The 22,214-nt window shown below is 39.3% G+C and overlaps 1 protein-coding gene across 1 annotated transcript in view; it reads right to left on the reverse strand.

The window, feature by feature from the left end:
• PDE1A (phosphodiesterase 1A) overlaps positions 1–22,214 on the reverse strand; it is a 299,823-nt gene that overhangs the window by 74,062 nt on the left and 203,547 nt on the right. The window contains exons 3-6 of the mRNA XM_045296276.1: positions 16,673–16,855; positions 9,448–9,514; positions 5,669–5,785; positions 4,687–4,827 (exon numbers count right to left, since the gene is read on the reverse strand). Coding sequence (XP_045152211.1) covers positions 4,687–4,827; positions 5,669–5,785; positions 9,448–9,514; positions 16,673–16,855 — 508 coding nt within the window. The remainder of the gene's footprint in view (positions 1–4,686; positions 4,828–5,668; positions 5,786–9,447; positions 9,515–16,672; positions 16,856–22,214) is intronic.

Here is a 22,214-nt window from a genome sequence, read left to right on the forward strand (position 1 = left end):
TGTCGGGAAGGTGAGCATCATAGAATGCCAATTTACTAGAAGAAAGTATTCTTGTGTTGAGGGAGTACTTGAGTGGAGGCCCAATGTCCTTCTAGCAGAAAACATTTTTAAGAGCAGTGTGTCCATAAAGTTTATAGAATAGAAACAAAGTAGTAAATCTTCTGTAGATAGATTTGAGAAAAAATGGAGTCATTCCAGAATGTGGGCGACAATTTCTGAGTCTAGTCAGTGGGCTGCAAATCCCAAAGTAAATAGGCATGAAGCCATTTCTTCATCTTCTGCTCTTAGTGTAGAGAGCATTAGCCAGTGCCAGGCACCCTCAGACGCCAGGGTTTTCTATCCAAGGCGCTGGGATGATTTCATGTTCAAAGAGACATTCGGATGGGTCCACAGCGCTCAATGCAGCATTTTCTCTTTCGCAAGAGGTTTGAGTCAGTGCTCATCACCGTCGCCGTGGGAAAAAATGGTGAGTTCATCAAATGGTAAAAGAGACACACGCAGGAGATAATATGCTTTTCTGCATCCCCTACGTCCGTCCTGGCTTGACAGTCCACTTAGGACACCAACGCGTGGAAAGCTAATGGTTTCGTCACAATCCTTTCAGGCAATGGTCTTCAGGACAACTTTCTGGTGACAGATTGCAGGGACACCCTGACAGTGTCAAGTAGCTTTGAGACATCCATAAGTGTCACACTGCGAGGACCATCCTGAAGCACCAGGGCCGCCAGCCAAACACCAACCTCAGCCAGTCTTCTCCATATTGGACCAGACAGGTAAGAAAAGACCCTGAGTTTGGGGAAAAGGAACAACATATTTTTCTTCGTGCTGTTTCACTATATTCATGTACATCACAAGCAGTAACACTCACCTACCAGAGCTTTGTTTCGTTTAGAGAAAAGTTTGTTAAAATAATTTTCCAAAAGCTGTCAAGTTAGCATGGTACCTAGTCTTGGCAAAGCAGCCGATATTGTTGTAAATTCATTTTGCCTTTCCTTTCATCATCCATCATGAAATTCCTCATTATTCTCTTTCATTTAAATGTATTTTCCAGATCCCCCAAGATATTAACATTTTCTCACCAGATGGATTTTGCAAAGGCCAAAATAATCCGATGTCTAGGGAGCACACAGAATATTGTTACTGAAGGGTGAATGAAATCAGAAGGAAGCTTCCAAACTAAGCCTACCTTTGATAACTTATGGCCCACTCGGAACGCGACCATGATCTTTCCTAACAACTTCAACTTTCTGAGCGGCAGCCAGGCTGTGCCAGATTTCCCCAGTCTTCCAGCGACTGGCTGGTTGCAATCTGAAGTAAGAGTCCTTCATGTGGTGGCTGAGGGTAAACTCCTCTTGGGTTTTCAGTACAGGAATAATACTCCTTTCTGTTGCTCTTCTCTTCATCTATGTACATAACAAACACCCTCATGCCTTCAAGGTCACCTTCAGGAGAGAAGGGTACAAAAACTGAAAAGGGAGGTCAGCTTCAGTGGCTTCTTTATGGCTCCTTTTACACTTGTGGCAAGGAGAGCAAATCAAGTACAGAAGCAGAAAGGTATCTGAAAGAGATGAAAGCCTGGTTGCCTCCCCCAACGATGGCATCCCTCCTCTGAATGCCTTTCATCACCAAAGCACATCTTCTCAGATCCGGTGCTGAACTAGGCACTTGCTTCTCCGGGACATCTTGTTTTGCGGAGGCTTCATCATTTCATTTCCTATGTTACACAAACACTTACATAGTTCATTTTTGATTAAACATTTTCAAGTCACTGGATGTAGGAATGGGGACATGCCAAACACTTGAAATGAGAGCTACCTTGCTATCAGATTCAGGAGAGAGGCTATAGAAAACCAAACGCAAGCAGCTCTCCTCAGGAAGATGCTAAAGCTACTTGAACAAACGTGACAGCCTTGGCAGCTGTCAGGAGGCATTTCATGTTTCACCCTCCTGTTAGGCACATCAAACCAAGTGGACGCACACAGTCCAGGAAACAGCTGCGACAGTGATGTTTGATTAAGCCAAACGGCTTGAAAGTGTGTGTGTGTGTATGTGTGTGTGTGTGTGTATATTGTGGGCATGTATGCACACTCACACATACATGAACGATAAATAGGTATAAAAAAGGGCAAGTCCTCCAGTCTGACATTAGGAATGTCCCCTTATGGACTCTGATAATGTTATGTCAAGCTGTCCTTATCCTGAAAGGATTGAACCAACCCCTGTCCCAACCATTTTTCTCTTACCACTTTTGCTTGCTGTATGTGCAGTTTTTATGGCATTCACAAAAAAGTTTCCAGGCTTTTCTTCTACTGAACAAAACACCTCACTGCCAGGAGCATTATTCCTGTACTGACTCCCGGTGACCCTACAGGACAGGACACGGCTGTCCCTGTGGCTTCCAAGGGTGTTTCCAGGAGGTTTTGCACTGCATTGGCAGCTCAGCGCCTAACTACTCGGCCACAGGTCTCCCTTTCTTCTGCTCAAGGCAGAAGGCTAAGAATGACCACCTGTCTGATTCCCGAAACCTATCAATTCTTTTTTTTTTTTTTTCTATCAATTCTTAAAGACATAGTTAGGAACAGGTTTTTGTTCATAACCTGGGGAAGGACTATACTGCTTTCATAAAATGACTGCTCTTTGGATGTCTTTTATCTATGGAAGTTTGCATTTCGACTGTGATTGGATTCCTGTGTTTCTTTCCTTCTATTGCCAAATCAGACTCCTGAAAGGGGAGTGAGGGAACTTCCAACGAGGCAGGGACCATTCACAACCAAATCTGTGAAGAGCAGGTGAAAGTCTCACGGACCTCCGAAGTGGGAAAACCACACGGTAAAGAGGAAAGAGAGTTAAGCTTTCCAGAAGTTCACAAGGGGGACATTTTGTGAAAGTTTTTTTTGAGATTTTTGCCTTCAACACAAAACGACTTAACTCTAAATCAAGTTGTATTATTTTGTAAGCCTGTCATAAAATTCATGTTTCTATAGAGTTGATGGTGGGAATTCAAGAAATTCTCTGGATGCCTATTGAATTCATTTTTGGCCTGTGGGGAAATAAATTCCAGACTTCCAGCCTGGTGTGCCAGGAAAACTTCTAGTAGAACAAGAATCATTTAAATTCTCCTCTCCCTCTGCCAATCCAAACACAATTAAATGTGCTGGTTCCTGTGGAGATGCAACTCCAATGGGGTGGAATGAAGGCTAAAGAGTGGAGAAACCCCACAAAGATCAGGAAAGTGAAGTGTTGGGTTTAGAGCTCGATGGTGAGAAACTGGGAGGAGGAAAGGGTACAACCTTGGAGCTAAGAGGATGGAAGGAGCTGGTAGATTATATTGAAGGCGAGTGAGAGAAGAGAGTTTATTTTCTTCTCAGTTATTTACTATGCTCCCTCCCTGCTTCTCTTACTTTTCTTCATGCTGCGACACTAGAGGCAGAGCCATGTGAAGCCATCGAACAAAGAAGCAATACTGAAGCAGTCGTCTTCACTGGCGATAATCACATGAGACAAGTAAGGGCTTGAGAGTCTTCTAACTACAGACCCTTGAGAGATAACAAATCTGTGTTTTAAACCAACATGGTTTGAGTTGGTCTGTTTTGGAGCAATAGATAATTAGAAAGGGGACTACGTTGGATGAGAGTTCAAAGCATTGAGGGATCTTCAACGCAAGTTGGCAATTAGACAAAGAATGGGCAATTTCTCCAGTCACCACTTGGGGTATTACTTGAAGGACTCACAGAAAATAGATATTGTACATCGTAGAGCACACACAGGACAAAGTAAATCAGGATGAGAAAGTCTTGTATGTAATACATTGAAAAATGATATACTTGCTTTTAGAATCTTCAAAGTTCCATGCTCTGGAGGATACCTTGCTTAAATAGGAATCCAGAATGTGTGGTACAGAACAGTCCCCAACACAGGGCTAGTTACCTACCTCTGCGTGCCAGTGGCCCTGCCCCATAGAAAAGGTAGGACTTGAAATCTAAAGAGGTAGAAAATGTGGGTTTGGGAATTTGGTGGAACATTCCATTAAGCTTATTTTATGGCATTGCCTCAGTCTAGGTTGGCACAGACGAAGGCCCTAGGATTGGAAATTTCTTCCACCTTCCCCTGAACCCACCTCGAAGCTGGAAACCTTAGCGGGAAGAGGTTCTCGTTCCCTTTCACCTCCCACCTGACAAGCCAAGCCCTGGGAGATGATAGAAATTCTAGACCATCTCAAAATCCTCCCCAGGCACCCAGGGTTTACCTTGCTGGGCCACTTAGTCACCAATTCATTGATTCTTTCAGACACAAAGAAGAAGAGACAGATATGGGGGCCAAAAATCCAGAAATATCAAACAAATAATTTCTCAATTTCTTATGATTTCATAGAGACAATAAAAGAGGAAAAGGGCTACCAAGCAAGCTTTTGTGTACATCTGAGGGAGGTAAGAGCAGAGTAATGTGCATTCTGACGACTTTTCCTTAATGACCTTTGTGTGGCTGACTCCTGTGGGAATATTCCCAGATTCTAAATTTTGGAAAATGTATAATATCTTTTGATTTGTCTCCAAAAATATCTTTACTCTAAGATATTATTCATAACTTATCAACCCTTAAACATTCAATAACATATTCTTATCAACACTTTCATTAAAGAGACCATGGGAATTTAAAGGAATACAAGGTTTACAAAGACTTTCTTACCATTATACCTGTATGAAGCATTATGTAATGCACAGTTTGGGTGACATCAGCTGCGTGAATTAAATTGTGATATGGATTTTTGTACTTGCTGTAGCCAACTTCTAAAGCTTCTGCATAGGAAATTAGGCTAGGAACAGGTATCTGTGGAAAGGAATAATTAGGATTAGATTTTGATCAAAAGACTGGCATGAAATTAACATAAACACCAGGGTGCTCAGAATGGGTCACATAATTGAATGCAGATGCAGCCAATAATTTCTTTCAGTTGAATATGAATTGTTCTAAAATAAGAAGCCCACTTCATGACCATGTTATCTTTCAATCAGCCTCGTTGGTCGCCTGAGAAGGATTGTAACCCCAAGTGTTTAATTAAGATACATGAAACAGCGGTCTAACTCATACTACAGTCTTTAAAATTTTACATCTTTCACAATTTGGTAAGAACGGTAGTATAAATTTCTAATTATAATTGACAGAAACCTAGTTTATTTTATCTGTAATACAAGGAGGTTAAAAATAGATGACACCTTCGAGTGTCACAATATGCCATCATCTCCTAAATCATGATGAAAGCCACAAGTTGCAGGCTGCTCAGAAATCTGTGGATTAAGTGGCTCTAGAAAAAGCTAATTACAAAGACTTCCATTTTAGTTTCAGCAAAGCTGCCAATAAAAGCTCATTCTCTGTTTTAGGAAAGCCAAGGGTCAGATTTCTTTGAAATACTTTTCTATCTCTACATGAGGGTTCTATGGAAGACTGAGGGGGAAGTTGGCATTTTGCTGGGATGAGGTTGTAATGGTCTCATGGCAACTAAGTGGATATATTTATATATCACGGAGTTGTGGAGAATGGCTAGACCACAGGCTAAATTATATCCCTTGGATTTGTGGTCAGCCAACTACAACATTCTAAACTGTGCATTTTCATTCTTATTCAGATAACCAATGTTAAGAGCACTCCACTTTTGTCCCATGTTTCTGACCTTGAAACGGTTGATAAGATCGTATCTGGTAAACAGTTCATACATCATAAATTTCAAACTGTGTTCTCCACTTGCGTCATTTAAGGCAAATACATCAAAAGACCATTTATCAACATCCTGTAAAATAAAACAAGTAAATGTTTTAGGCGATGATATCATTTATTTCTGTTTCTCTCTATAAAAAAATTATTGGGAAGATCATTGTACACACAGAACATCAGACTTCAACTCAGCAAGTCTAACTACATTTCACTGGAGTCTGGTGTGAAGTGGTCTTTTTGTTTTTTTCTTTTTCCCTGTGGTTCCACAACGCGAGGTCATTTGCTCTGCGCTAGACTATAGCAGCAAGATGTTCATCTCACTCCCAAGGTTATGAAACCTGTGTAACAAACCTGACAATATAATACTGCTTTCATCCTTAACTTCTCTCTAGATGTGTGTCATCAGTAATTTACCAGAGTCGGCTTCATTTGAAGTCCCACAGGTGATGTACATTGAGTGATAGAGGGACAATGGCTTTCATATCTTTTGTCCACCTATCCATCTGCTACATTCCTTGAAGGTCCACCTTAAAAGTCAGCCATTGATTTAAACCTTTAATGTCATAGTTCTCTTTTAAGATGCAAGGTAGAGTATACATGACATTACTATTCCCTCCAACCTTGGCTCACTCTAGTGCACTTCCCTCTGGGGACAGCTGGTGAGAAAGAGGAAGTGGGTGTTTTGATGGAAGAGGAGGATATGAAGTTTGATGCTTCAGGAATTTCCCAAGGGACGCAGGCAAGACAGCTGGAACCTTTCCAAGTATCCTAGACAATGATCCCTGACAGGTGAAGTACAGGTCAAAGGGCAGAGCTATTTAGACACTGTAGCTACATTGTGATTTTTTTCTGCACTTTAATTTCAGAGGGTAAACTTGCAGCAGAATCTACAAATTTGACTGCAGCAAGTAATAATAGTCCTATATATTTTAAAGCAGGCCTTAATGTGAAGTTCAAGTCCCAATGCTAAATAAATCAGTGAAAACTTAAACATCTGAATTCAAGGAGGCATGTCTAACAATTATCAGAACATGTTAGCAAAGAAGGCCTACTGTTTACAAACACAGTAGGTTTAGATTTGAGCAATAGATAGACATCTTTAAAGTTATGCTTTAATGATATTTGAATGGGCATTGCTTAGAATTTGATCCATTTAGCACATTGTTATAGAGCAGCGGTTCTCAACCTGTGGGTCGCGACCCCCTTGGGAGTCTAACAACCCTTTCACAGAGGTCGCCCAATTCATAACAGTAGCAAAATTATAGTGATGAAGTAACAACGAAAATAATTTGATGCTTGGGGGGTCATCACAACATGAGGAACTGGACTAAAGGGTCGTGGCATTAGGAGGGTTGGGAACCACCGCCATAGAGGCTGTGCTGTAACCTGCTGAAACAAAATCAAACATCTGATAAGCCATACTCAGGCCCTTTTCAAAGTTATTTCTTGAAAATAATAATGTCAACTCTCATTTTAATTATTTGGAAATACCAAGTGAAATTTTGTTTTGCTTTGCTTTGCTTGCGTGGCTTTGGCATATTCCTGTCATTTAATCCTCACTTGAACTCTAAACACTTGTTTTCTCTGTTTGGGAATGAAAAATCGATAAAAGTTCCATTAGGCCGCTTATTACTCTCAAAGCTAAAAGGAGGCCAATAGATCTTTTATCAGATTCCAAAACTAACCCAGAAGAGTAAGTACACGATGCTATTTACGGTTCCACCTAGGGTTTTCTCACTGGGTAAAAGGTTATTCTCTATTTCTTGGGAATTCTTATTAAAAAATGATGATTTACATTTGAAAATGAGTGCAGATTCTTGGCTTATCCCTTGTCAGACTGAAAACACACAGAAGATGAGGAGGTAGTCCAAGAAATGAGAATTATTATTTAACCAAAAGATTGTTTTCTTAGTGGCATTTTCTCCCTTAACCTTTTTGGTTCGTGTGTTGTTACTATAACACATTTTTGGAAAAAGAATGCACTTTCTCATTCTGAAGCATTATGATAGTTGATCTTAACGCAAGCATTAAAAAAAGTTCATAATTGAGAAATATATAGGGAAAGTGAAATGTCTCAAGAACCAATAAGTAATAAGTAACCTACAACATCACATTTCAGTTATGTACTTGTATCTATTGTTACTTTAGGAGCATAAACATAAAAAGCACCCAAGCAAAAGTGAATTATGCTTTAAAATTAATAGTGATAAAAGCTAATATGCAACAGACGATAAATATGCAAAGAGGGTGTTCAAAATGACAAGTAACTATAAATAAAAGAAGAAATGAATACAAATTTAAAACAGCAACATACAGTAAATCAGAAATAAACCACCCATAGGTCTCTTTTTCCTAGTATCCTTTAACTTCTTAGTTAATACAGAAAAATCATTATGAAGTTACTATAGGAGATAAAGTACTATTCCTTCATCCAAATCAAGTGCTAGAAAGAAATAAAGAATTTAGAATAATGAGCCTAAAAAAATGCCTGTAGAAATAATATCGAGTAACAATGCACACACTGACACACCAAGGAAAGATTTAAAAGGGAGCAGACAACTTTAACCTGTTCAGAGTGTGCACTCCAGGTACTTCTAGCACATAGAACGAGGCTATTGGGAGACAGACAAAGCTTCCTACTCCTGGAATTAGTTGCCGTTTGAGAAACTCGCAGGGAAGTTCTGCTGTCCTATAGAGGGGCGCTATGAGTAGGCATTGATTCATTCGATGGGTGTGAGTTTGACTTTGGTTTACTGGGTCTCTTAAAACAGGAAAGGCACAGGAGAAGCCAGGGGCCAAAGACACGCATGTTCCTTTGTTTCCTTTCTTAATTGTAGCTTATTTTAATATTTTCTCAGGTCTAAAATTCTAAACAGAAGTATTCCTGATTAGTTTTGTAGTTTAATAATATTTGACTAAAACATTTAACTATAGCATTAAATGACATGTTTTATATTATAAAATATAATTTTGCATTTATAAATACATAAATATGTGTTCATTAAGGAGCTCTGATAGCGTAGTGGTTACCCATTTGACTGTGATCCACAACACCAGTGGTTTGAAACCACCGAACACTCACGGTAGAAAGATGGGACTTTCTACTCCTGTCAAGATAACAGTCTTGGACGCTAACAGGGCAGGGCGACCCTGTTCCCCGAGGGCTGCTGTGAGTCGTTTTTCACTGTTTGGAATTTCACTAATGGTGAATATATAGACTTTAATGTTTATAATTATTTATATTTCCATAAATATACATATATCATATGTATTTATGTAATGTTCATATATTTATATCATTAAAGAAAAAGTACATTATTTTTCACTTTAATTTTATTGATTTTTATATTTCCCTTTTATTTGTGAAACATAACACAGAGTAAGACATATTTTGTTAATCTTAGTACATAGATTCTAATATGTACAAATGCCATCTCAGAGTTGAATTCAAGGTCAATCTAAATAAAGTGTGAGCAATAAACAGGAAGAAAGTAAACATGATACACAGACAAGCACACCCATAGACATTGATAATTATTTGTTAGTGTAAATAAATCCTCATTTACATGTCCGATGAGTAATGATTTCAAGCATATTACATGTTGCATATATTTTAGTATTTAAATCTATAGTCTACAGTAAAGAACGATGCTCTTTTTCTCCCAGCCAAGTTAAGAAGAATTTTTAAAATGATGATGATGTCTATTTAAGAAGATCAAATAAGCGAAGCTACTTCACCTTTAATGTTACTATAACAGCTGCCGGATATGACAAATCAATCATGGAGGAGGTCTTTCTGTACATCCTAAAAGAGAAAAAAAGAAATGTATATATAAAAATCATTCACCCAAAGTTTCCAGCAATGTCTTAAATATCAGGAAAAAAATCACTTCTGGCTCATTTGTATTTTTATGCAGTTTTAAACTCCTTTTATACCAACAATGAGGAGCACGGTGACAACTCATGTGAATAATATTAATAGGATTTTGTCTCTTCACAGACAAAGTCACTGTGATTGTAATTTCTAGATAAAGCTATCTTTCTCTTAACTTCACTTTCTAAAAAGATGGATTACAGTCTGCATAGTGACAGCACGTTCTAACATGCATACTGTCCAGTGCAGCACGGCCTTCTTTATGTTCATTTATGTGCCCAAACATTGTGACATTCTGGAAGATGAAGGCCATAATCTGCTACGGATTTTTAAAAAATTGAGACAATATTAATAAAAATCACTTGTTCCGTTGTTGATTTGTGGTGTCAATTCCAATGCACAGTGACCCCACCTACAGCAGAACGAAGCCCTGCCTGGTCCTGCACCGCGTGCCCATGGTGGCTGTGCGTCAGGTTGGTGTTGCCTGGTGGAGACGAACTTGACTCCTCAGAGTGGCGTGTTGCTTTGGAACCATTTAAGAAGGTCTTTTCCAACAGACATGCCTCATCATTTCCCTTCTTAACTATTGTCTCCATGGACATTGGTTATGGATTCATGTAAATTGAAATCTTTGACAAAAAGAAAATTTGTTCTGTTTAGTATGGTGTCGGGGTGGAATTTACACAGAAAAGGAACAAGGCTTTGATCATCTTTGGTAAGTCCTTCAAGTCCTCTTCCTGTTCAATAATGTAACCTGTGTATTTCAGTTATACATGTGTCTTCCTCCAGTCCTGATGGCACTATTCTTCCTGATATATCCCAACTTCGCAGATTATTTGCTCAGTTTACAGAGTGAATCGTGTGGTGGAAGGATACACACCTGACTCCCATCTGTCCTCATTTTGAACCACATAGCCTCTCCTTGCTCTTGGTCTCTGTGCAGGTTTCACATCTGTATAATTATGTTCTGGATTTCTTATTCTTAGCAAAGTTAACATAATGTGTTATAATGTACACTGTGGAATGCCTTTGCATAGTCAAGCAAGCCCAAGTAAACACTGTTCAGATCTTCTTTGACATCAGCAATAATATCCGTCATACCAAATCTTCCTCTGAATGTGGCTTGGATTTCTGGCCGTTCCTGATTGTTGTGGTGCTACAATTGTTTTCAATTATCTTCCACAAAATTTTACTTATTAAGATATTAACGACAGTGTTCAATCACTTTCACATTCTGCTGGATCACCTTTCTTTGGAATGGTCATTAATACGAATCTCTTTCAGTTGATTAGCCAGGTAACGGTCTTCCAAATTTCTTAGTGTGGACATGTGACTGTTTCCAGCATTGCCTCCACGCATTCCAACATTTCAATTGGTATCCCATGAATCTTGGGCCCTTTTATTCGCCCGGTTCCTTTAGTGTGGCTTAGACATCTTCCTTGAATACCATCAATTGTTGATCATATGCTGCCTCCTGAAATTTTCGAATGCCCAGTTTCTTTTTGGTAAAGTGACTCTTTGTATGCATTCTATCTTGACTTTATTTTTCTATGTCTTTAATCATTTTCTCACCGAACCCTTCACTATTGAAACTTGACTGTTGACTGTTTCTTCAGTTCCGTCACCTTGAAAAAGATACCAACATGTATCTTTTTGGTTTTCAGGTCTTTGCACATTTCATTACAGTCCTCTGTCTCCGTGAGCCAGCTCTGAAATCTCCCCGACTCCTTAATGTTGTCCTTCCTTGCATTCATTTGACCTACTCCATATTGAAGAGCACGTTTCTGAGTCTCCTCTTGCTCCATTTTGGCCTTTCCGTTTGTTCCTACCTTTTAAAATGACCTCTTGCTGTCATCATTTATGATGTCCTTATCATCATCTCCCAACTTTGCTGGTCTTTGATTGTCAGTGTTTGATGCATCAGATCAATTCTTGAGCTCGTCTCTCCATTCAAGCGGCATGTAGTCAAGTTTCTTTCGTTCTCCTCTGCTCAGTTTCATTTTCTTCTGCTTCAACTGAAACGTGCACATGAGCAGTTGTTGGTCTGTTTTGTACCTAGTTTCTGACCTTCTTCTGCTTGAGGATATTGAGCTTGTCTATTGTCTCTTTAAACAAATATGATCTATCTAATTCCTATATATTCCATTCGGTAAGGTCCACAAGTATAGTCCCTATGCATGTTGTTTACAAAAATCTTTTGTGAAGAATAAGATATTGGTCTTCCAAATTTCTAGTATGTGATCTCTGGTGTTGATTCTATCACCAAGATAATGCTTTCTGATCCTTCTTTGCCTCTAGATGACAAATGTTGTTTATTTTTTAAGTTTTGAGGCTATATAATAAAATATGTTCAAACTTATTCAGATTTTATAAAGTTATATAGAAAAAACAAAGTTTTCTGTAATAGCATCAATAACCAAAATAATAATTAATCTAAATTTCCCATCTTCATGTGGGCAGCCCCGATGACGTAAGCCACATGTAAGAGCTCCCTCCCTGGCTTTCTGAGGGAAGAGAATCAAGGTGAGCCCCTGGTGGTTGAAAGAGAAAAACATTTCTACTTAGGAGTCGGAAGGATTCATGGTTCTTCCACTAAGTTCTAGAAAGAAGGAATTCACTGAATTGTTATAATAAATTACTCCCAAGAAAGCTGCAATCTTAAACATATTGCTATTAACTTCTCTCCCCCAAATTCGTGGACTTAACCATGATTTAATTATTGTGTCATTAATTTATATTGGGGGATCATATTAAAATTCTTTAATATGGAAACTATTCTGTATTTTTACTCAAAATATGAGAAATACAGGTCTTTTTATTTATTAATCCTCATATTAAAAATAATGACACACATTTCTCACTTTCTTAGTGAAAGCTATTTTTTTAAGATAATGAAAACCAAGTAAATCACATTAGAAGCTAATAATTGAAACTTCGTGCTTAATTAAATCTGCATTCTATACTTTCTATTAAAGTGCCTCCCATTTTATGTTTACTTTAAATGACCTAGAAGTTAGTGATCAAGTATATTAAAAGTATTAGATCTCTACCTACATTAGATAATTCCAGAGGCATTTATAAATAAAAAATTATTATTAAAGTGATTTTTCTAATTTGTTGGGGTCAAGAAAACTCCTAATCACAGCACAAAACATCTGAAAATTAATTACTGTTAGCAATGGTTTTTAGGGAACAAATATATCTTTTAAATCTACCTCCCTAATCATCATTACTGAAAATGAATTTAGAGGAAAAAGAAAAGAATGACATATGTGTATATATTAATTAACCAGAAATGTGATTTTAAAAAATTAAATAAAAGCAGCTTGGTTCTATGGTACAGAAAGGCACCGTGGTCGTCTTTATGTTCATTGTTCAGTTGATTACCACTCGTAGTGACCCTTCGGGACAGAGCAGAGCTGCCGCTTCGAGTTTCCACAGGTGGAATCATTATGGAAGCAGACTGCCATCTCTCCCTCCTGTGGAGCAGCCGGTGAATTCGAACCTTTCATGCTTTCGTTTGCAGTTGAGTGCTCAACCACTGTGCCCCTGGGGTGCTTTTGCAGTATCATAGTATATCTATATCTATATCATCTATCTAATCTATATCTATATCATCTATATCCATATATTACAGCCCTTGCTGCCACAGAGTCAATTCTGCCTCGTCGTGACCCTGTAGGACAAGGTAGAACTGTCCCTGTGGGTTCGGAGACTGTAAGTCTTTACAGGAGTAGAAACCCTCATCCTTTTCCAGAGGGACAACATGTGGCTTTGAACTGCGGGCCTTGTGGTTAGCGGCCGAATGCATACGCCAATACACCATAAAGGGAATTTGTGATTTGAATTACAGGTTAGTTACTCATGGGCTGTGTGCCCTTTTTAAAGCTATTGAATATCACTAATCTGTAACATGGGGATAGATATATCTGTAATTTTTGTGTGAAGAGCAAATGATACAAATTCTTAGCACACAACAAGCCCTTGGCTAATGAAATTCGTTATTATTGTTTTTGTTACTATTCCCATCACACCATTGGCACCGATTCCTTCATTCTTTAGGGATTCCCAGGCTCACTTAGACTTCCAGTGCTCCTGAGTTTCTTAGAATTGGAGTCAGTTCAGAACTTTCGACTGCTCTCACCAGAAATAGAATATTAGGATGGGAACTTAGGATGACTCATCATGGAGTCCGGATGATCCTGAGAGAAACCTTAACTTAAAGCTCACTCTAGGGAAGAAAGGAAAAAGCTCTTTGGTCCCACTGGTTGCAAGGGGAAAGACCTGGCAATTTGCGTGCATAAAGATGACAGCCAAGAAAACCCCAGGGGACAGTCTGTTCTGTCACATGGGGTCGCTAGGCATCAGGACAAGTGCGATGGAAGACAACAACCACACACAGGGAATAGCGGATATACTGCATGCGTTTGAAAAAGAATAATGAATTTCCAGAATTCTTGTGGATGATTAAAGTATAACTGGGACTTTCATGGGTTATTTTTTCTAATGTTTATTATAATAATAAAATATAAATTAAAACATTGACAAAACACTCTTCTGATGCCTAGCCACTATGCTGGGCATCAAACTATTCAGTGGGGAAAATGGAAAATATAGTTTCTTCTGTCTTTAGGTTTCTCTCCTTGGTGAAGAAAGATAACAAATAAGAAACAATATATGATTGCAATCAAGGATGAGGGATATGAGATTAACCGACTACTAGGTTAACACTACACATACTGGGTTAACAGTATACATACAGCAGTTCTCAACCTGTGGGTCGCGACTCTTTTGGGGGTTGAAAGACCCTTTCACAGGGGTCACCCGATTCATAACAGTAGCAAAATTACAGTTATGAAGTAGCAAATAAAATAAGTTTATGGTTGGGGGGTCACCACCACATGAAGAACTGTATGAAAGGCTCGTGGCATGAGGAAGTTTGAAAACTTCTGGTCTATAAGCTGATCAGGGAATGTCTTGGAAGGATTAAAAAGGGGCAATGCAGGTTGAAGGGTAGGGACAGTTATTCTTGAAAAAGGAAAAAGCAGAAGTATTGGCCCCAAAGCGGGACGATTTTGGTGCTATTCATCGAATAACTTTTTTTTTTTTTATTAAGAAGCATTCATTTAGCTGTCTGCTAGGCACAGAAGGCAGTGTGATGTAGCAAAACAAATCGTGTTTTGCATCAGGTTAGTGTAAGTGGAGGTCAGTCAAGTATGCCGGTCACCTTGGTTGAGGCTGGCAGATACAAAGGGACCGAATCAGACAAGTTCACAATACCAAGTTGACTTTCATGTGAAAAGAACTGGGAAACTATCACATGGTTTTAGCTTAGGAATGATGAAACTACCTTACATTTTAAAGCATCACTGTAGAATGATTTGTTTGGCGAGGGCAAATGAAGGAGGGGAAACCTTGCTAGAAGTCTACTTCTATAGATTTAATATTTCTGATGGCAGAGTATGGCACTCTATGGGAGAAAGAGGCTATCTGCTCCTATGAAGATTTATAGCCTCAGAAATGGATCAAGATGAACTGGGATCTTCATCCCAATAGCACTGGGTTTGGGGGTGGTCACACTCTTACCTAAATCTCCTTCAAAAAAATTGCTATAGCAATTATTTCTTCCCTGTTCTACCTTGTCTTTCCTGCTCATCTTAGACCTCGACCCCACTTAACAGATTTGAGTTATGGTTAATGTACGAATGGGGTGAAGTCCTATCACAAAATGATGAGAGTATTTAATATGAGGATAATATTTTAAGTCATTTTCATAATAACTCAGTGGATGCAATTTGGAGTGATACACAAAAACAAACTGAAGATCGTGTGCTGTGATTTTGACACATCTTTACATTTACATGAATTACTTCTTGCAATGCATTCTTGTGTATATCTCTTAGAAACCCACGTGTGCTTTCCATTATCTGTTTAGCAGAGGGAAATTAAAGTTCATACTATTTATTAAAGATAATGATTTGAGATGTCAGAGTATGAACAACATATGTGGTGGCTATTAAGAACATTAAAATGATTTGTTTCTCAACTTCATTAGTTTCAAAATATTGAAACGATCTTTTTGCATTTAACTTAATGTCATGTTTTAATGCAAATGATTTTAATATCTCTGTGTCACCATGGACAGACATAACATGGTCATATCAGGTCTTACTGGTTTTTGGTACTTTGCTTTGAAACATCTTATTTACAAAACCTAATGATATCCCCTGTTCTTAAGAATTTTAAAAAAATACAAGATTGGGTCATCTTAATATGGGCTTCCGCCACAGAAACTGATGTTTGACTCAGTACTTGCTCCAATGACAGGAAATTCTAAGACGCTCCTTGGAAGGTGGACAGGAAGAAAGCAGAGTAGAAGAATCACAAAAGGGTATTATTGTCAGCTAAGAAAAAGATCTTCTCATTTCTACACAAATGTAATCAGCAATCCAGTGTAGACTTCCTAGTATTTTATGAGGTAATGCCTTCTATTCGGATGAAAATAATTAGATGTCATTTGAATTTATTTGAATGATTTTTAAACAGTTATTTACTCTTGAAAAGTTCATTGGAGAAGAATGCTCATTCAAAAGCCTTTTGCTATCAGTTGTTATGTTGATTAAAAAAATGGTAAGTCAGAAGAAGTTGTTTTTTTTTAAAATCGTTTTATTGGGGGCTCTTACAGCTCTTATCACAATTCATATAGACATCCATTGTGCCAAGCACATTTGTACATATGTTGCCATCATCATTTTCAGAACATTTTCTTTCTACTTGAGCCCTTGACATCAGCTCCTCATTTTCCCCCTCCCCCACTCCCCCATGAACCCTGGATAATTTATAAAATGTCTTTTCCCCATGTCTTTCTTACACTGACCACTGTCTCCCTTCACCCACTTTTCTGTTGTCCATCACAATCATGGATTTTCGTTGCAGGTGAATTTATCAAAAACCATTGCACTCTACATATATCTATGTTTGGAGTTTCCATAAGGAAGTAAAATATAGGTCTCTCCATACATTAATATCGCAAATTGATTTGCTGCTTTTCAAAGTCCAGTGGCCTATGGCATCAGCAATGTCACTTACCTTTCCACAAAAATCCCTGCCTGGACAGCGTGCACGATGCTCCGGAACCTCGGCTTCTCCTCTGGTTTCCTTTTGGCCATCCCCATTTTCCGAGTAAAGGTAGAAGCCAGCCAGTCGCGGACCTCCAGCGGGACGGCATCGGCCTCGATGTCACAGAGCTCATCCTCGGTGTCCAGCAGTCTTCTACAAAAGTCGAAGCAGATTAAACTCTTTGAAAATGAAGAAACACAATTAGCAACAACAGAAAATTGCTACAGGATTTAAAATATAGCAAACCACTGTCGGGTCTATTTGAAAAAGAGATTGAATTAACACGTTACTCAATTTCTCAAATGGATAGTTTTCTGATGGTGAAGGCTATGCATTTGAACATCTGAAGCTTCACAAACATTGAAGAGGACACCAGTCAGGCGCTATCTTCTGTTGTCCCCATTAATATGTTTGCTGTTACTGCTGCCATTGAGTGGGCTTCTGCTTCTGACAATCGTATGTATAAAAGAAAGAATCTGGCCTGGTCCGGTACCATCTTCGTGATCATTGGTGTGTTCGAATCCCCTGTTGTGGCTGTCATGCCAATCCATCTCTTTGGGGGTGTGTCTTATTCTAATGACTAGATCACTAATATTCAATTCTGATATTATGAATAAAAGAGAGATGGTATGGAAAGAGTTCATAAATGCATTTTGGCAGCTATTAAAGGAGGGAGGGAGGGAGTGGAGAAAATGAAAGTTTAAGCTACAATAACTACAGGAGTCTGATATTTAATGACCTTAAATAACACAGCTAGTGCATGCTCTCTGAATAGCGCCGTGGAGATGGCAAAGCTCTCATGTGTGCTACTTATTTGATTTTAAAATAAAACAAAAACACTCATCATGAACCCCATAGGATAGAGTAGGCCTGCTCCTGTGGGTTTCCGAGGCTGTAAGTCTTCATGGGAGCAGACAGCCTCATCTTTCTCTCATCTGCTGACCTTGCCATTGGCAGCCGAAGGCATAACCTCCATGCCACCCAGGCTCCCTTTCATTTGACTAGTGCCTTTAGATTGAAGGGAAAAATAATATCTTAGTCACTTCAAAAAGATCTTCATTCTGATATCAATGTCGTGGGTGAAAATATGAAGATAAATACAGACAAAATTACATATAATTTTGGTACAGTAATGCCTCATAAATAATCCATCAAAGAAAATAAAAATAAAACAAAAATGTTCAGTCCTTTTAATTTAGGGTTGTAGGTTTGCTTTTTCTTTATAGTGAAGCCCTGAAAGCCACTATAGGTTAGGCATTTGACTACTAACCTCAAGGTTAGTGGTTCAAACCCACCGGCTGCTCCTTGGGAGAAAGAGATTGTCTACTGTCGTACAGACAGAGTCTCAGAAACCCTAAGGAATAGTGCACTCTGTTCTATGTAGGGTTCCTATGAACTGGGATCTATTGGTGGCAGTGGGCTTTTGCTTGTTTTTGTCTTTTGAATACTGGCTCTGCAGTCTGTGTGAGTTGATGCTGAAGGGCTATATGTTGAATACAGGGCATAACTTGTAACACATGCCAAAGTTTTCTTCCTTTGTCTTTCTGAGAAACTGTTAAGAATTTACTTTAAGAACTATGAGCCCTGCCCTTGCTATTTCACTGTCTTTGGGGCTCAGTGTTTTTCCAGGTTTTGAAAAAGATCGAAAAAGAACCTTGGTTGAACAGACAGGAAAATAAATGTATTATTTGGAGCACACATTTCAAGCGATTGGCTCTGCGCCTCTCGAAGAGAAATCCTTCCAGATAGGAGCACATGCTGTTTGGGGTTAGAACTGCCTACCAAGGAGCTCAACACAGTGAGAGGAGAAGCTAGCAGGGCCCTAAGCCACCATGGCTTTGCTGAATTAACTCTGAATAGACTCACATGTACCATACCTACAATGCAAGAGGGAACTAAGAAATTGTCATTATTTTCACGATGGTCAACCCATCCATCAAGAAGTTCCTAATGGTCTAAACTAGCAAGAAAGTGTGACAGGTGCCCCACAGAGACCAAGAAGCTTTAGAAAACTCTTGATCGTTACCAGCAAGAACCAAGGGCAGTTTTGCTTGTAGTTTAAGTTTGTTATTTCCTTCTCAGTGCACCAACTTAATAACTCAGAGTCATTTTTAGCACATCATAGCTTTGTACTCTGAACTTGTACTTTGTTCACTTTGGTAAGCCTCTTTGCACACTGAGGCCTGGGGATTATGAAGCAAAGGAGGGTAAGCAGTCACAGATGACAGATGGTGCAAATGCCACTTATCAGCTTGAAAGGGTAGAAAACAAAAAAGGGGCAGAAATGGAAGACCTCAAAGCACATAACACACACACACACACACACACACACACAAAAGAAGGCCTCAAAAAATAGTACACTGTACAGCAAGTTTTCTTATTCTTTAAAATGATTACCTACATATGTTGTCATATACTAAAAAAAATGCAAGAGGTCACTTATTTATGAATATTTGTTTTTCATGCTAATAAGCATATGTATAATTACAAAATATTTTATTTATGAAAAATTGAACATGACAAGTGCTGGAGTTAAAAAACACATGTGCATATATGAAAGCAAATAGAGGATTTACATATACATATGACTTACATTGCTGAAAGAAAATAAATATTAATATTTAGATTACATTTTTAGCTTTCTTTTCTTTATGACCTATGGATGATTTTGATTTACATGTAAACCAATGACAGTGTAAATCAAAGCAATTTCTTTTTCTTTTCCTTTTATCCATTTAAAATGAGATTCTTTAACATATTACAGCAAGATACTATGCTACAGGGCTTGAAAATCAATGCTTTAAAGATTGTGGCATTTCTATTATGTTAAATTATGAAATACCTTGCTTCCTACACTGATAGATAAGTGAGGTAGTTAGTTTATTGTGCTAAGCTGTTCGATAAACACATGTGGGCTAATTGAAAGGCAGAGGGATAAATGGCTCAGAGAGCCTCGCCTTTCTAGTTCTCGGGTTTCATGCTTTGTGGTGGTTGCACCAGGGTGCAGCTGCCTTAACCAATTCCCTGCTTCAGCTGGCAAGGCTGACTTCCTACATGACATCCTCAAGGAGAAGCCACATGACCTACCCTGATCCAGCCCTGGGTGCTGGAGCTGCCGTGTGGAGACCCCTGCCAGTGCTGAGATGCTTACACGTTCACTGACATGGCTTTCCTCCTGAAGTCGGCATCACTGCGTCTGTTTTTTGAGATGGAGAAGGACTTTGTGTATTGGTGTTGGGCATATGGGTCAATGGGTTAATGTTGGACTTGTGGTCTTGGGCAGCACTTGGTTGGGATGTTTTTTTGATGTACATTTAACCTTTATATAAAACTCTCTCTTATACATGAGTTCTGTGGATTGTTTCTCTAAAGTACCCAGGCTAATACAATAAGGCCAGGCAGTGATTAAAACATAAACAAACATACAGAATAGGAAGAATAGCAAGGGACTCTATGGTGATGTAATCCTGTGATGTCACCACCCTCCAGGCATCCCACTGCTTTCTAGGAGCTAACCTGAATAAAATAACAGACACGTGGAGTTGTCGTCTGTAGGAGTCAAGACGGTTTCACCTCATAGCGACTCTCTGAACAACAGAACAAAGACACTGCCCTGTGCTGTGGCCTCTTATTTGTGGTTATGTTCGAGCCTCTATTGCAGCCACTCTGTCCATCCATCTCATGAAAGGTTGTTCTTTCTCTTTAGAGCTGATCCTCTGTGAAGCATGAGGTTCTTCTTGAAGGATTGGTCTCTCACGATAACAAGTACAAAGTCATGAAAATGAAGTACAAGATAATGGCTGCCATAAGAGAAATGCAAATGAGATACCACTTAACTCCCTCAGAGACAGTCCAATTCAAAAAAATCAGAAAGTAACTGTTGGAGGGGCTGTGGCGAGACAGGAACTCTCATCCACTGCTGATGGACCTGTAGATATGTATAGCCACTATGGAAATCGATTTGGCGAATTCTCAAACAGATGGAAATTGAGTTACCATATGACCCAACAATCCCCCTACTGGGCATCTACCCAGAAGAGGCAAGAAACAAACCACAGCCAGACATCTGTGCTCCAATGTTCATTGCGGCACAGTTCACAATCGCAAGGAGTTGGAAGCAACCCAAATTTCCATCAACAGACAAGTGGATTAAAAATTGTGGTACATACATGGAGTACTATGCATCACTAAAAAGCAGCGATGAACGCATGAAGCATATCGCCGCATGGGAAGAACTGGAGGAAATAATGCTAAGCGAAGCAAGCCAAGCACAAAAGGACAAGTATAACATGAATCCACCGAGGTAAGTTTATAGATAGATAGATAGATAGATAGATAGATAGATAGATAGATAGATAGATAGATAGATAGAGATATGAAAGAACAGAAAGGTAAATGCAAAAGGGGCACAGGAAATAATGCTAAGCGAAGCAAGCCAAGCACAAAAGGACAAGTATAACATGAATCCACCGAGGTAAGTTTATATATATATATATAGATATGAAAGAACAGAAAGGTAAATGCAAAAGGGGCACAGGAAAAAAGCTACTGTAGTATACAAACACTCTAGGGGTAAGATCCAGGTAGTATGGCAGGTGCAGTATACAAACACTCTAGGGGTAAGATCCAGGTAGTATGGCAGGTGCCAGACCAAATCCAGTGGTACATAGGGTAGCCAACCACAAAGGGGGGTGGAGGAAAGTGGGGGGAAGGATATGTGACAGGGGAATAGGAAACTGACCACTCAAAGGAAGGGTATTTTTTGTGGCTCCACAGGGAAAGAAGGACCAGATTTAAAGCCAGTGCCAGATGAATACAGCTTGTTGGCAAGGAGTGGGGAGCCAGTGGAGGGGCATGAGGGCTCAGCCCCCATGCCAGCTACGTGGACAACTGTCCCTTCCCCCAGAAGAATCTACTTGAGAGGACAGCAATGAAGCTGCAGCTAAGGGAGAGGGAGATTTCTGATCAGAGCAAATGGGAGCATTTAGGGGGAGGAAGAGAGAGTGGAGCACATCCTGACCCACCAGGCCTGGAGGATGATATCCCGCTCTGAACAGCCAATGGACAGAGTGGACAACATGGCTGATCCCACCACGAGACACGTCCCTTGATGGCCCCGGGCCCTAAGAGGGGCAACACTGGGGACTCAGTATCGGGACTGGCCCAGACTGAACCCGAGGCACCAAGGCAAACCACAAAAAGTGTGCAGCAGAGCAAACCTGGGAGCAGAGCAGAGAGCCCCTGAGGGAGTACAAAGGACAGACTCGGGGGCCAGAGCATTGTACCCCATCAGTCCTGACTGAAGTACACGCCTAGAGATCAAAAATCAGACCTTGATCTATTTACGGGTTTTTCTTTCTACTTAAATTTTTTTTCTTTTAATTAATTTATTCTTCTATGGGTAATTGGTTTCCTTTTTTGTTACCATCGATGTGCTCTCATTGATCACCCATCTTACTATGGCTTGGTTTTTGATGCATATTATTATCTCTACAGATCTATCTAGATAAGA

The sequence above is a fragment of the Echinops telfairi genome, unplaced genomic scaffold, assembly GCF_000313985.2.
Source record: "Echinops telfairi isolate 266 unplaced genomic scaffold, ASM31398v2 ScPeMD7_3;HRSCAF=10, whole genome shotgun sequence".
NCBI lineage: Eukaryota > Metazoa > Chordata > Mammalia > Afrosoricida > Tenrecidae > Echinops > Echinops telfairi.